The sequence below is a fragment of the Mauremys reevesii genome, linkage group 5 (genome assembly GCF_016161935.1).
Source record: "Mauremys reevesii isolate NIE-2019 linkage group 5, ASM1616193v1, whole genome shotgun sequence".
Lineage (NCBI taxonomy): Eukaryota > Metazoa > Chordata > Testudines > Geoemydidae > Mauremys > Mauremys reevesii.
In genome coordinates this window covers 20,075,124-20,089,643 of record NC_052627.1, presented here as the reverse complement: position 1 = coordinate 20,089,643, position 14,520 = coordinate 20,075,124, and the positions used below count along the sequence as shown (strand labels likewise).

The window sequence follows — 14,520 nt, the reverse complement described above, 5'->3', positions numbered from 1 at the left end:
AATTAACTAATCTATTTTTTTTTCACATCAGCCTTGTGAAGTTTTCTCCACTGCTCTAGCCATTTCTACCCAAGGCCTTCCCTGATAAAGCTATTCTATGAGCAGACACTCAAGAGTTCCCCCTTCACCAACAGCCCATAACATTTCATGGCACTAAACAGAAGATTCAACACTTTTGAAGTTAAATTAATCAGCGTGAAATGTGGATTACAATTATAAGTACAACTCAGGCCTGTTGAAAATACAATTAATATGACGAGCTCTATCTCATTAACCGTACTTTTTTCTCACTCCACTAATGTTCTTCTGATTCATATTACAGGCTTGCTTACATCTGCACAGAAGAGAGACAAGTTCTCAAATCCATTAAACTGCTTATAGGTTCATATTTCCACTGACACCATTGTCAAAACACGTAATTTCAGGTTAATAAATTTATTAGGTTGCTCCCCCATCCCTCTTATGGAATTGGCTTTCAAATCACATCTAATCTGAAATGAATGTAGTGAAAATAGAGTTTTTTGAGGCACTGGGGGGAAATGTTTCTATAGTGTTATAAATTGCAGATGCACTGCAGCGCAAGCTGTAGTATATTGGAAGCAGCTGGCTGCTGCATAGTATTAAGATGCCCATAACCAGCTCTCAACCAGTATCACTGAGTACAAAAAGATATGATAGATTTAAAATCATGCCTGGTGGGGAGAAAGTGAATAACTAAGTGTTATTTACTCCTTCACACAACATAAGAACTAGGGTTCACCCAATGAAATTAATAGACAATCGGTTTAAAAACAAATAAACGGAAGTACTTCTTCATACAGTGCAGTGTCAACCTGTGGAACTCATTGCCAGGGGATGTTGTGAAGGCCAAAATTATAACTGGGTTCAAAAAAGAACTAGATAAGTTCATAGAGGAAAGGTCCATCAATGCCTATGAGCCAACATGGTCAGATATGCAACCCCATGCTCTGGGTGTCCCTAGTCTCTGACTGCCAGAAGCTAGAAGTGGATGATGGGATGGATCACTTGATGATTACCTGTTCTGTTCATTCCCTCTGAAACATTGGACACTCTTGGTAAACATGATACAGGGCTAGATGGACCATTGGTCTGTTCTTATGTTCGTAAGTTATTTTCTCCAATATTTAAGTCTATGGGCCAGATTTTCAGAAACCTTTGCATGCATAGGTACACAGTTCACATGTGCAATTACAGCACACATAGTTGCATGCATAGGTACACAGTTCACATGTGCAATTACAGCATTTTTGTGAACCAAATTTTGTTAACTAGACCAAGGTAACTGTTATTTGCATGTGCATCCACAGTCAAGGCCTGATCCAAAGCCCAGTGAAGTTAATGGGTGTCTTTCCACTGACTTCAGTGGATTTGGATCATGTCCTAATGATGCACACAGTGTTCTGCAAATCTGGCCCACAGACTTCCATGCTGATTTATTCTGGAAGAGACCTTTTATATGTAAAACATAGTTCAACTGGCACAAGTGCAAATGAGCAGCAATGGCTCCAACTGAATCATTCAATCCCCTGCTGGCAAACAGAGCGATTTCACTCATGTTTTCAGAACAGAAGAGGAGTTGTGTCAAAATGTACAGAAAAACTGAAACAGCTGAAAGTCTCATTTCTCGACGAGACGCCCGCGGCACCACTAAGTAAAAAAGGTCAACTGTCTGCAAATTAATCTGTTAATCCTTTTCTCAAATTCTGAACATTCCTCGAATAGTTAAACTCATACGGAGGGGCAGACAGCAATGGAGAAGTAGCTTACACCAACCGGTACATAACTTGTATGACTATAGACATGTATGTCCCGTCTCAACCAGATTTTCAGAGGTGCTGATCAGCTCCAATTTTTCATTTTTTAAAAACAAATCTATCAGCCATATTTAAATCTAGGGCTAGATGTTCAGCGCCCTTTGTGTGCACTTGTGAAAAAAATCAGGCCCTCTGCCTTTATTTCACTGGAAAAACTATGGCTAGTGCTGCTTCCTCCTTTAGGGCATATCCTGTTCGCCTTTGCCTGTGTGGGCAAAAACCCCAGAGCAATGGAACCACCTTGTTACTGCTGAACATAGTGGGCAGGCAGCATGCACCCATGCTGGGAAAGATTGGCAAATGTTACAGATCACTGTGTGCAGCAGTTTAGTAGTAGGCTAGGAAGGGAACAGATGGGAGCACAGTCATGGGACCTGCAAACTATGGGGAAATAAGGGCCAGATCCAGCTGCACGTAGCAACTTGCAGCCTCAACTTCATCCAACTGGCGGGGAGTGGTTACATGTTGCTGCAAGTTCGGTGAAGAGAGGATTCCAACCATATTAACCCCTGTGTGTGGCCCTGAACTCATGCTTGGAGTGGGGATGAGAATTTCCATTCACGTACTCAGAGTAGTTCTTAAAAACAGCACAAAAATGGCTGTGATACACTTCTTCTCAGATTCCAAAAGACAAAGTTTCCCCTCTCTCATCAAAGAGTTAAATTTATATTTTTTCTTGGTGCTAAGACTCCTATTCCGCATCACCTCCTTCTCAGATCTTTTTGTTTTCTCTTCTAGCTTTACCTGTTGATGCATTTTGAAAGCCAGCTTTACCTCCACAACGACCATGCTTTAATCATAAGGATTATGTGCAATGCAGAATTAATCTGTCTTTAATAATGTCTCTGCAGCAAGTGGATATAGGTGAACAAGCTGCAGTGGAATAGGATGAAACAAAGCAAATAATATGCAACAGCATAATGCATGTGTGGAAATCCAACATCTTTGGATCCAAGTATTTGGACACCTGGACTGATGTAAATTCTCTCATCCCCTCCCCTCATGTGGGAATAAGTGTCAATCAGACCTATTCTTCCAATTTTGCAAATCTTATGGCTGACCCTGGGTGTGACAGGTTCAACTCCCTCACCCCTGTGATTTTTAGTTCAAAGTTACCCTGATGCACCATAAAATTTATTCTTTCTGCCTCACTCCACCAGACTATTCATGGACTGTTAAACACAGAAGACAATGCTAAGCTTACAAATACAAATGAACAAGGAAATTAATAAATCATTCGTGGAACGTCGGCATCCTTATTGTTTCATACACTTTGTTTTGGACTTCTTGTTGGTGCTAAACACATGGCCCCCTTGACCTCTCAGAATAAAAGGCTCTAACAGCAAAGCACAACACAGTGACAAGCTGTACATACCTCTGCGAAAACTAAAGCACCGTTTAATTCTCCTATAGGTAGTTTTAGGAATGAAAGGAGCCGATGCTAAGGCCCCTGAGGTACGGACCCCACCATTTCTATCTTCAGGCATCCTACAGGCCGGAGACCCAGTATCAAGCCAAAGCTCTCCTTTAGAAGCTGCATCCAGATGAAAGACTGTGACTGTTCATTGTTATAGACTGATGGGGGTGGGGTGGAGGGGAGTTAATGGTGCATTTTCTTCTAAAGTTGGAGGTTTGTGATCTTCTAGATCTCTGTAGTTGGTTTTTTTTTTGCTTTGTTTTTGTTTCCTTCCCTGCTTCAATTCTGCTTTGGGAAGAATTTCCTTTTGTCTTTTTCCTTTTCTTTTTTTCCTTTTATTTCCTGTGGTGAGACAACTGGCTACAAGGCAATGTCACAACAAAAGAATTTCAGCCAAAAGATGCATCTTCTATTCAAATGGAAGTGTCTGTGGAAGAGGGGTATATGCTGGTGGATGTGGGGAGGGAGAGCTCTTCCTGTCAGCTGGAACTGAGGCTAGCGTGGCAGGGGACTCAAATTCCACTGGAAAAGGTCAGCACGTCGTGATGCGCAAGGGGGAAGAGAGAACAATGACAGAAAGGCTCCTGAAGAATTCTCCAAGATACTCCTTGCCAGCTCCTTTTATCTCCACAAAGAGGGAACAAAAATAATAGCACCTTCGCCCAAAAGACTCTCTGTCCATAATGGATTCTTTTCAAAGTGCCTTCCTCCGTAACCGCCTCCCCTTCTGATGTTCTTGTGGGCTTCCCGGTTGTTTTGTTACCTTCAAGCTACCAGAAGCTCCTGTGGGAGAGAGGCATCAGATGCAGCGGCGTTGGCCGAAAGATCCTCGGGATCTGCTGAAGAATACAGACTTCCACACGGGAGCCGCTTTGCTCATTTCCTCCCTTTACTACTATTCTCATTGGAGGTGTTACGAATGCTGCTGCTGTTGCTGCTGCTGCTGCCTTCTGCTCCAGCCAGTCACATACAGCAGGTGCAGGCAAAACAATGTAAAGGAGGGAGCTGCTGCAACCTTGATTTTTTTTTTTGACTTTGAGTTGACTTCAAGCCACTGTCACGTGTGCCAGCTTAACAGGCAGTAAGCCTCAGCCCTTCTGGCTCTCAAGAGTCTCCAGCCCTTGCTCTGCTTTACCCCCTCCAACTACCCCCACCCCCTGACCCATTAAAACTCTGCTGTTTCTTCTTCTCCTCTACCCCCTTCTTTCACTTTATTTCTGTTTTCAAGCTCTGCAATCAAAGCTCAGGCCTTTCCTTTTTTTAAAAAAAAATTGCCTTTTTAATCTAATCGGGAAAGGAATTTCATGTGCAAACAAGCATTAGACGTCTTGGCTGATTTAAAAAAATATATTTTTTTAAGGAATGTTCTCAGTATTTTTCCTGCTCTTTTGGTTCAAAAACAATCTTGTTCAGAGCACTTTGGTAGCACCCCCCTTCCCTTCCTAGTACCAGTTAGCAAACAACAATTTAATGATCTGGTTAATTATTTATAGATTTGCTTGCTCCATGACCAGGATACCATTCCAGTCACCAGCCAGACCCTAAATATGAGTGGTTTCACAGAGCTCATGCACTGACACCTGTGGAATACACACAAACCTTGTTTATAATATTCAGAAAAATATGATGATTCTACACAAAACTATGTTTCACATCAAACACACAAATAATTTGAGTAAGACAGGCCTCTTGTGGTTCACTGTATTTTGTCCTAAACTTTAGGCAGCAGGGGCAAAATGAGTGTTTTGCTTTTGATTAATTGGTTGGCTGAGTTTATTTGTTTTCTGTATTTGATTATTTTTACGCTGCTGGTTGGTCGACATTATGTGATTGTAAGTCTAACTAAGTGTTAGAATACTACAGCTTTTGGATAGAATTTTTAAAATTCTTGTTTAAATCTAACTATCTAAATAGCATAATTATAAACTCTGAGGGCACAGATTTTGAGCTAGACTCTCATTTGTTGTCAATAACTGAAGTCAATGTTGATTTACACCAGCTGAGAATCTGGTCACTTATACAGTATTTATTTTCTCTGTGACGCCTTATGCATACCTACGGAATTAGATAGCAAGTCCATTAATAATAATAATAATGATGTTAATAATAAGGACACTTATTCAGCAAAGTTAGTCTGTTTCAGGTTGGTTCTGGCATAATTTATATAGGAAAAGGGGGGAAAAAACACATGGTGAGTAACATATTGTCACAAAACAGCCAAAGAGACCTGATTAGATCTTTTGGAGTTTCAAAAGTAATAGTTCAAATGAGAATCAATTAAATAAATAGGTTTCAGAGTGGTAGCCGTGTTAGTCTGTATCAGCAAAAAGAACGAGGAGTACTTGTGGCACCATCCTGATTATCACTAAAAAAGATTTTTGTTTCCTGCTGATAATAGCCCACCTTAATTGATTAGTCTTGTTACAATTGGTATGGCAACACCCATTTTTTCATGTTCTCTGTGTATATATATCTTCATATTCTATTTTCCACTGCATGCATCCGATGAAGTGGGTTTTAGCCCACGAAAGCTTATGCCCAAATACATTTGTTAGTCTCTAAGGTGCCACAAGTACTCCTCATTTTTTTTAAATAAATAGGCAACTCTCTAGAGGCACAATTCCCAGACGTCTCTGGGCCTAGGATACTGCCTGGTATCCCTGTGTAAATACATTAGAAATGTAAAGCCACTCAAGATTGTGAGGCTCAATACCAGCATTTGTGTCACAAATAGAATTCTCTCAGGAATGTATCTCTGTTCTGGGATGGAAATCCTAGTCAGAGTGTGTCCATGCAGAATAGTCAACAGCCTGGTAGTCAGGGTATGGACCTGGGTCTTGGGGACCCAGGTTCAGTGAAAACAATTTTCGAAGCCTCAAAATTTTGGGGGTAATAGAATTTTTGTTTTCTGGCCAGGACTTCTCAAAATAATTTTCATCACGTTTTCCAGAGCAAGACTCATTTTAGAGTTAACATATTTGCTCAAGAAAGCCAACATGAATATGACATTTATAAAAGGCTTAAGTTGAATTAAAAATAATTCAATTAATAATTCAAACAAACAGTAGTTCAACAATTATAGTCTCCCACCATGCCCGAGCCTTAATTGGTATTATGCAAACAATGAGCCTCATGTTGAGCTATGCATTTGCACCAATAGGTGGCACTATACATTACTACATTTGTGACAGTATCATGCCAGCTTCTGGGGTGCATCCAGTGGTTTCCATATGTAAATCTAGTCTCACCAAAGTCCATCTTACATCAAAAAAGGCTAAAGTGCCAGACTTGGATTCAGGAGCTCAAGGTTCTATTTCTAGCTCTATCACAGACCTCAAGTACAAACTTGGGTACATCACTCAATCTCACTTGGCCTCAGTTCGTCACCTGTATACTGGAGATATTTCCCTACCTCACAGGGGAGTTGTGAGGATAAATACATCAATATATATGAGATGCTCAAATACTATGGTTGTTGAGATCATGCAAGCAGGTAGACTCATAGCTTCCCTCTTCTCAAAATGGTACTGCTTGTACCCAAATGTGTTATTGCCATGGTAGCTTACAGTGATTTGGGGTTGGAATATAAAATGGGCCTATTATAGTTCAATATAATAGGTCCTTCTAAAACAACTGAAAGTAGTTGGGTGTAGACTGCAGGAATATGTACATTTTCGCTTTAGTAAAATTTCAGAACATTAAAATATCCCCTGACCCACCCCATGCTTGTAAGAGAAACAAAATGAAAAATCAGACCTTTTAAGACAGATTTTTAAATAACTTCCTGTATAGGGAATCACATCTAGAGTGTTGGCCCTTCCCTGCTTATTATGTAGGTCTCAAATTCCTAATAGGCTAGAGGGACACCTTTTACCATCCCTTTGGCAGGCATTTTCTCTAGGAATCCCCAAGTACAACTGCAGGCATGTTTGAGACAGTACCAGACAGGCCTCCAGCTGACAGATGGTCACAGGGAAGTCCACCAGGCAGGGGTCAAAGTTTCTGCCCAATAAGAAATGTCTGACTTGGACAGAAGGTGAAGGAATGTGTGTGGTTCCTTAGAAAGATTTTGTTCAAAATTATCATTTCCTTCAGGCTCAGGTTTAACTAATAGGTGGAAAAGGTAATTTTCGGTCAATAAGAGCAGTTTTCTGCTACAACAACTGTTCTTCTCTGTTGCAGAACAACATGAACAGTCTTGCTGAGGTGCCAGACATTGTTTTCACAGGCAAACAATAATGGTGACAAGCGAGAAGTTCCCCGGTTAAAATACAGATGCCGTCGTCTAATGGGAAAGTAGCCCCCATCTCCAAAAGTAAGGGCTTGAGTGCCCTGAAAAACAACATGATTAATGTGTAAGCATTTCTTTTCCTGAAATGATGATAACAGTATTTGAGGTTGCACAGTGAGGCCCCCTCCATATAAGGGGCCTTTCAAAGACAGCAGGTGTGCTGGGCAGACTGAGTAGGGCCATTTGCCTTTTCAGGATTTCTAACCAGAAGGAAGAACTTCTACACATAATGCCCAAATAAATGCCACAGGGCTTCTAATAGTGTGCATTGCATTTTATACAATATTATCAGTCAGATGCGGCTTTCAGGCTTTGTGGGACCAACAATGCCAAGTTCTTGTGACCAGTACAAATTCTAATTGAAGTAGATACCAAGATGCATCAAGCTTCTGTCTCATCTTACCCCATGTGAAACAGCCTTCTCCATCAGCAAGGACTAGGACCAGTTGACCAGCTGTAGGAGTTGCTAAGAAAGCGCGTCCATCACTGTGTTGAGTGGTGATTAATACACTGTATTTGCCAATGTATCTTTGTTTTGAACTCTCTCCTACACCTAACAAAAATGTCTTATAAAATGCGTAGTCCCTTTTTCTCAGGAGCCTATACCATTTTTTTCTTCTCCTCATGCTAATATAAGGTGACAAGACTGAATCCACTATGTGCACTGACTCCATTCTGTGGTTTCTGACTGCAGCAAATACAACAACATGCTGAACAGAGACAGGAGCGGAAAGAGAGCAACAGAACTGACACAGTGGCACTGGAGGCCCCTCACTAGCAGCCTGCTCACATAGGTTGTCACTGGGAAAAGAGAGGCATCCAAATAGACACAATAGCACGTAAGAACAGCCATACTGGGTCAGACCAAAGGTCCATCTAGCTCAGTGTCCTGTCTTCCGACAGTGGCCAATGCCAGGTGTCCCAGAGGGAATTAACAGAACAGGTAATCATCAAGTGATCCATCCCCCGTTGCCCATTCCCAGCTTCTGGAAACAGAGGCTAAGGACACCATCCCTACCCACCCTGGCTAGTAGCCATTGATGGACCTATCCGCCACGAATTTATCTAGTTCTTTTTTTAAGCCTGCTATAGTCTTGGCCTTCACAACATCCTCTGGCAAGGAGTTCCACAGGTTGACTGTGCATTGTGAAGAAAAACTTCTTTTGTTTGTTTTAAACCTGCTGCCTATTCATTTCATTTGGTGACCTCTAGGTTCTCATGTTATGAGAAGGAGTAAATAATACTTCCATATTTACTTTCTCCAATATGCCACTATTGCATTTTCATTCTGTATCTTTTTCAGAAGAATATTTTCGGTATTGGGAAGGAAAACAGGGCCCTCTTAGGTGAAAAGAATGGGTGCCTGATTAAGAGACAGGACTGGAGGTTAGGCAATCTGGGTTCTATCTTCATCCTCTGTGATCATGCGTAAGTCTATTCAGCATTCTATGCCTCACTTTTCCCCACCTGTAAAATGGAGATGACAATATTACCCTACCTCACAGAGAGATTTTAAGGCATATTTAACTAATGTCTGTAAAGTGTGTTGAAATCTTTGGATGGGAGAGAAGCAAAAATACTTATTAATAATATTAATGCATGTCACCCCCAAGGATTATCTCAGTCTGCCTTATTCCCTAGATGGCAAACTGCCCATGAAGGATTGACTTCACCAAACCAATTTTCCTAGAGACCTCTATCATGATGGGAAAGGAGAATGGGAAGTGCTTGGTCCAACTATTTTAAAGCATCTGGCTCACTCACTGTTTTTTCTTCTTCACTAGGACCTAAACTTACAACAATAGAAGCCATGCTTATCTTTTTCCTGTGACTCTTAAATTTTCTCTCCTGGACTCACCTCCTCCAAAAGGTGCCCATATAACTCTGCGAATGGATTTCACCCAGTCCTCCATGTCATTCTGTGTGCTGGCCATAAGGAGGTATGTCTCATGATGAGCTGTCATCCGCTCTCGGTCTCCTCCTGCAACAGAAGATAATCACATATAAACTCTATCCCTTCCAGCCCAGCCAAACTCCTGCCAGCCACCTACCACCAAACTGACTGCTGGAAGCTGCGACAATGTGTAAGGATCCGAGGGTGTGGGTCCTTGGTTTTAGCAGGCCTAGAACCCAGGAGTGTGCGGGGCTGAGGTCTCGGACATTCCCTTACTGCCACCAAGGAAGACAGATGAACAGGGGCGGCTCTAGAAATTCCGCCGCCCCAAGCAGGGCGGCGCGCCGCGCCACTTGCGCCGCCCTTCCCCGGTCCCGCGGCCGGGGCAGAAGTGTCGGTGGATGGTCCCGTGGTCCCGCGGCTCCAGGGGGGGCCTCCGCAGGCATGCCTGCGGGAGCTCCGTCCGAGCCGCGGGACCAGTGCACCCGCCGCAGTCATGCCTGCGGGAGCTCAAGCAGAGCCGCGGGAAGAGGGGACCCTCCGCAGTCATGCCTGCAGCAGGTCCGCTCGTCCCAGGGCTCCGGTGGACCTCCCGCAGGCATGACTGCAGAAGGTCCGCCGGAGCCAAATGCCACCCTGGCAGGACAATGCCGCCCCACGCGCCTGCTTGGCGCGCTGGGGTCTGGAGCCGGCCCTGCAGATGAAGCACCACCTCACTAATCTCAGATGGTCAGGCCCCACAGGAAGTCCCATCAGGACACCAAAGGTCTGGGGCACCTGATTGGCTTGCACCCATTACTTAAGCAGCAGTGACCCGGGTGGGTTGTCTGAGCAAATGTGCAGGATCCCTGTTGCTTCTGCATTGGATCAGGCGCTTTACCTATCTCCTTTACCTGCTCCTGGTTCCTGCTCTGCTCCTGTCTCGTTCCTAGTTCCTGCCACATTCTTGTCCCCACTCCCAGGTCCTGCCTTGTCCCTGCTCCTTGCCTCATCTCTGGTTCCTACTCCCCTGCCTCATTCCTGACCATCGGCTCATCTCCTGGCTCCAACTCCGGTTCTGACCATTAGGCAAGACCACCTATGTCCTGGTTCCTAATACAATAGTTCGTATACCTTAGATACCATGGTCTAGCTAAGAAAGGCAGGAATATTTATCATCAGTCAATAGTGTGAAAAGAAAGCTATTAAGTTCCAAAAAGAAAGCTAGAGGACAAATGTCATTACTGTTCTGAGAAATCTTGCACCTGCGCTAATCTGTAATCTGATACAGTTATTGGAGGTTTTGCAGAAATTATTATACACCAAGACTGAAAGTAAATTGTGCTTTTTAAAAGTATTGACAGCCACTCAATTTTTATGTTCAGGAACTAAAGATGTCATATTTGTAACAAGAACATTTGATGTACACAAGTGGTGTTGTCATTTTAAAAGCGAGGCACAGTCGTGCTATTAGCCAGCAATCCAATGGTGTACAGCATTGATTTTGAAGGTTCTATTAGTGATCAAATGCAGAGGGAACACAAAAGCGTGGAGATAGCTTCAGGCATGCCCAATGCCTATTTAAATAACATGACTTCGGCCCATTGATAAGAGGAAGTTTGGATCCAGACCTCAGGTTCGCTGAAGTTCAGTTTTTTCAGATCTGATGTTTTGATTCAATCTCTTCTCTACATTCCTATTTTAATATAAGGAATGAAGATCTGAACCATCATTATGGCACCATAGAATACTTGATTAGGAACATGCACAAGCTGATGGCAGAAGCCTGTGCATTCTCCAGTCCAGCTCTTTGGTCAGTGCTCCTTGATTCAGTTCAGTAGGTGGGATCTGCCCCCCAGGTGATACTGGTGAGGCGCAGAGCCATACAAATAATTCGTTTTCAGATATTTATAAAACTTTTAATTGAGCCATCTAAATGTGCACGGAGCCAAGTAAGTGAACATGTGAACTTATTGCTCTTGTCCTTCCTCGCCTCATCCTCTCCCTGTTATTTCACCCTCGCCCTTTGGACCATGTCTAACACAAGACTGTCAGCTCTTTGGCACATGGACTCTGGCTTTCTGTGTGTCCTGTAAAGAGCCTTGCACTTCTGGATACTGTAAAAACAATAGGATTGTTTCTTACTAGGCATTTCTCCAGGGCCTACAAAAATAGGGTCCTGATCTCAGCTGTGGCTTCTAGGCATGACTAATACAAATAAATAATAGTCTGTGATTTGGACTATATATAGTACATGAGTGTACATATGACCAAATTAAACCCAAGTGAATGCAGAGGCTAGATTTCCTTTTAGGATTCCTGGCTAAAGATAAAGCGCACTCAAGCTTCATTCTCAGGGAATACACTGTCACCAAAGCCTTCCATTAAATATGGAGTCTAATTGCAGTGATAAAATATAATACAAATATTACTCTTTATAAAGAGCACCTTTCCCACCAAGGTGCTCTGAGTGCTGCGCAATAATTTAAAATATAATGTACTTTAAAATGTCACAATGTCAGTAGAGTAAATAGGAGTTACTGAAAGAGCAGAGCTCTGGAGAGGAATTGATATTTTATTAGAGAAAATGAATAGTCACAACATTTCATTTTTGATAATATTCTGAATCACCAACCAAAAGCACAGGCACAAAATATGGACCTCCTCATTCTATATTGCCTTGCATCTTGTATGATTTACACAGCTGTACAGTGAGCACATTCTACACACACTTTGCACAGATGGATATAACAACAGAAGATGCAAGGCAATGGAAAATCAGGCCCTTTAACTGTTCCCTACAGTTTCCATCCTTTTTCAGCGTTAGTAATTTGGCTATGTGACAAAAAACGCCTTCCTTTTGGCCAATCCCAGGGTAGCTAAAGCAGGAGAAGGAACAGCTGTCATTCCTTCTCCTTCCCTCTTACTGACTCACACACACACAGAGCATATGATGCGGTGAAGATTTTAAAGTTGCAAAGGACTGGAATAAGAAGATGCATTTTTGACCCATTAAAATACAACATGAGATGAGCACAGAAGTGCCATTCTAAGCCTGAAGCTTTAATTACTCATTTTGCCAAAAGGACGGTTTACAGAATATACAGCAATATTCTGCTCTGTCACCAATGCTCAGCCAGGAACAGCCCTGACACTGAATGCAAATGACAGCTGCTTCAATATGTTCCCAGCTAGCCGTGAAAAAAAGTGATAAGCACTATTGACCATTATTGCTGCTACTCACTTGGTACTCTATCCCTGAGAATGGTGCCAGTGTCTAGTTTTTGACATTGATTCTTATTTGGTTCTCCACTGTCAATCAAAGGATGTCAGTGCGTTATATTTATTACACAAGCAGACATTTAACTTGCAAATGCTAAACAGCAAAACCAAACCACAGAAACCATGCATCAGTCTGCTAGAATGTTTCAAAATTCCAGCTTTGCATCTGAACTCCCTTCAAGGGTGCACGGTGTCCAGAGGCCGGAAACTGGATTCAAGTCCCCAGATTCAAGCCCACTTCTCTAGAGCCAAAATCAGGAGCCTCTCTTTTTATTTTTTTGGGTCTGATGCAGAAGTTCGTAGGTCTCTTCTCATTTTGGCCTTCCCAGAGGATGTGGACCAGACAGTAGAAATCTTTCAAGAACAGCTAGTATGTTCCATCATTCAAAAGGCAGCAAATCTCATTGTATCAGCTGGTCCATGATATTTACTTAATCTGTGGCTGAAATCTCATGAGAATTAGGCATCATTACATGCAACCCCAAATACCAGTTCTGAATCTTTCTAAGAACTGACCTGAGACCCAACTGAGATTTAGAGCTGACCAGAACCACTTAGCCAAAATATATGGACTAGGTATTGAACATGGAATATAATATATATCTCCTAGAGCTTTGTTACATGATTTAAACCAGGGGTAGGCAACCTATGGCACGCGTGCCGATTTTCAGTGGCACTCGCGCTACCCGGATCCTGGCCATTGGTCCAAGGGGCTCTGCATTTTAATTTAATTTTAAATGAAGCTTCTTAAACATTTTAAAAACCTTATTTATTTTACATACAACAATAGTTTAGTTATATATTATAGACTTATAGAAAGAAACCTTCTAAAAACGTTAAAATGTATTATTGGCACGCGAAACCTTAAATTAGAGTGAATAAATGAAAACTCGGCACACCACTTCTGAAAGGTTGCCAACCCCTGATTTAAACAAAAATAATGCCCCCACCAAAACTCCTAAAGAATTTAAAGTATTTTACATTTCACCTAGCACTGAAATTCAGCCATTTCTGTATTGGAACATATCTTGTGTTTAACAATGCACTGCAAAAACTACACAACAGTTTAGGACAGGAAGTGAAGTATGCAGCTGAAAGGAGAAAGAGAGGGTGGGAAATTTCTTATACATAGGCAGAATATAATCACCTGAATGGAATTTGAATTTCTTACTGTATTAGGCTTAGACTTGAGTGTTTTTGTTTTATTTTGCTTGGTAATTTACTTTGTTCTGTCTGTTATTACTTGGAACCACTTAAAACCTACTTTTTATATTTAATCAAATCACCTTTTACTTATTAATTAACCCAGAGCAAGAATTAATACCTGGGGGAGCAAACAGCTGTGCATCTCTCTCTATCAGTGTTATAGAGGTCGAACAATTTATGAGTTTACCCTGTATAAGCTTTATACAGAGTAAAACGGATTTATTTGGGGTTTGGATCCCATCAGGAACTGGGTATCTGGGTGTTGGAGACAGGGGCACTTCTTAAGCTGTTTTCAGTTAAGCCTGCAGCTTTTGGGGGACGCGGTTCAGACCTGGATCTCTGTTTGTAACAGGCTAGCGGGTCTGGCACAACCAGGCAAGGTACTGAAGTCCCAAGCTGCCAGAGAAAACGGGCTTAGAGGTAGTCTCAGCACATCAGGTGGCAGTCCCAAGCAGGTTTCTGTGACCCAACCCGTCACACATGTGACTAACACAAAAGCCTGCACATTTTGGAGGCTAATAGTGATTTCCTTGCAGTGGTGACATTGTAAAGGTATGGATAGCTGCCATGACTGAAGGGTGGGCTCTTATGTGTGATCCCACACATAATGGGATGA

At 42.2% G+C, this 14,520-nt stretch overlaps 1 protein-coding gene across 15 annotated transcripts in view; it reads right to left on the bottom strand.

Moving 5' to 3' along the window:
- The window catches only part of ARHGAP24 (Rho GTPase activating protein 24), a 431,989-nt gene that overhangs the window by 38,181 nt on the left and 379,288 nt on the right, over positions 1–14,520 (bottom strand). For 14 of the 15 annotated variants that reach the window (XM_039539650.1, XM_039539651.1, XM_039539652.1 and 11 more), the window contains one exon: positions 9,402–9,524. In XM_039539650.1, the coding sequence (XP_039395584.1) occupies positions 9,402–9,524 (123 nt within the window). Of the gene's footprint in view, positions 1–3,210; positions 3,524–9,401; positions 9,525–14,520 lie in introns of those variants that run through there. The other variant, XM_039539654.1, reaches the window with a different exon arrangement.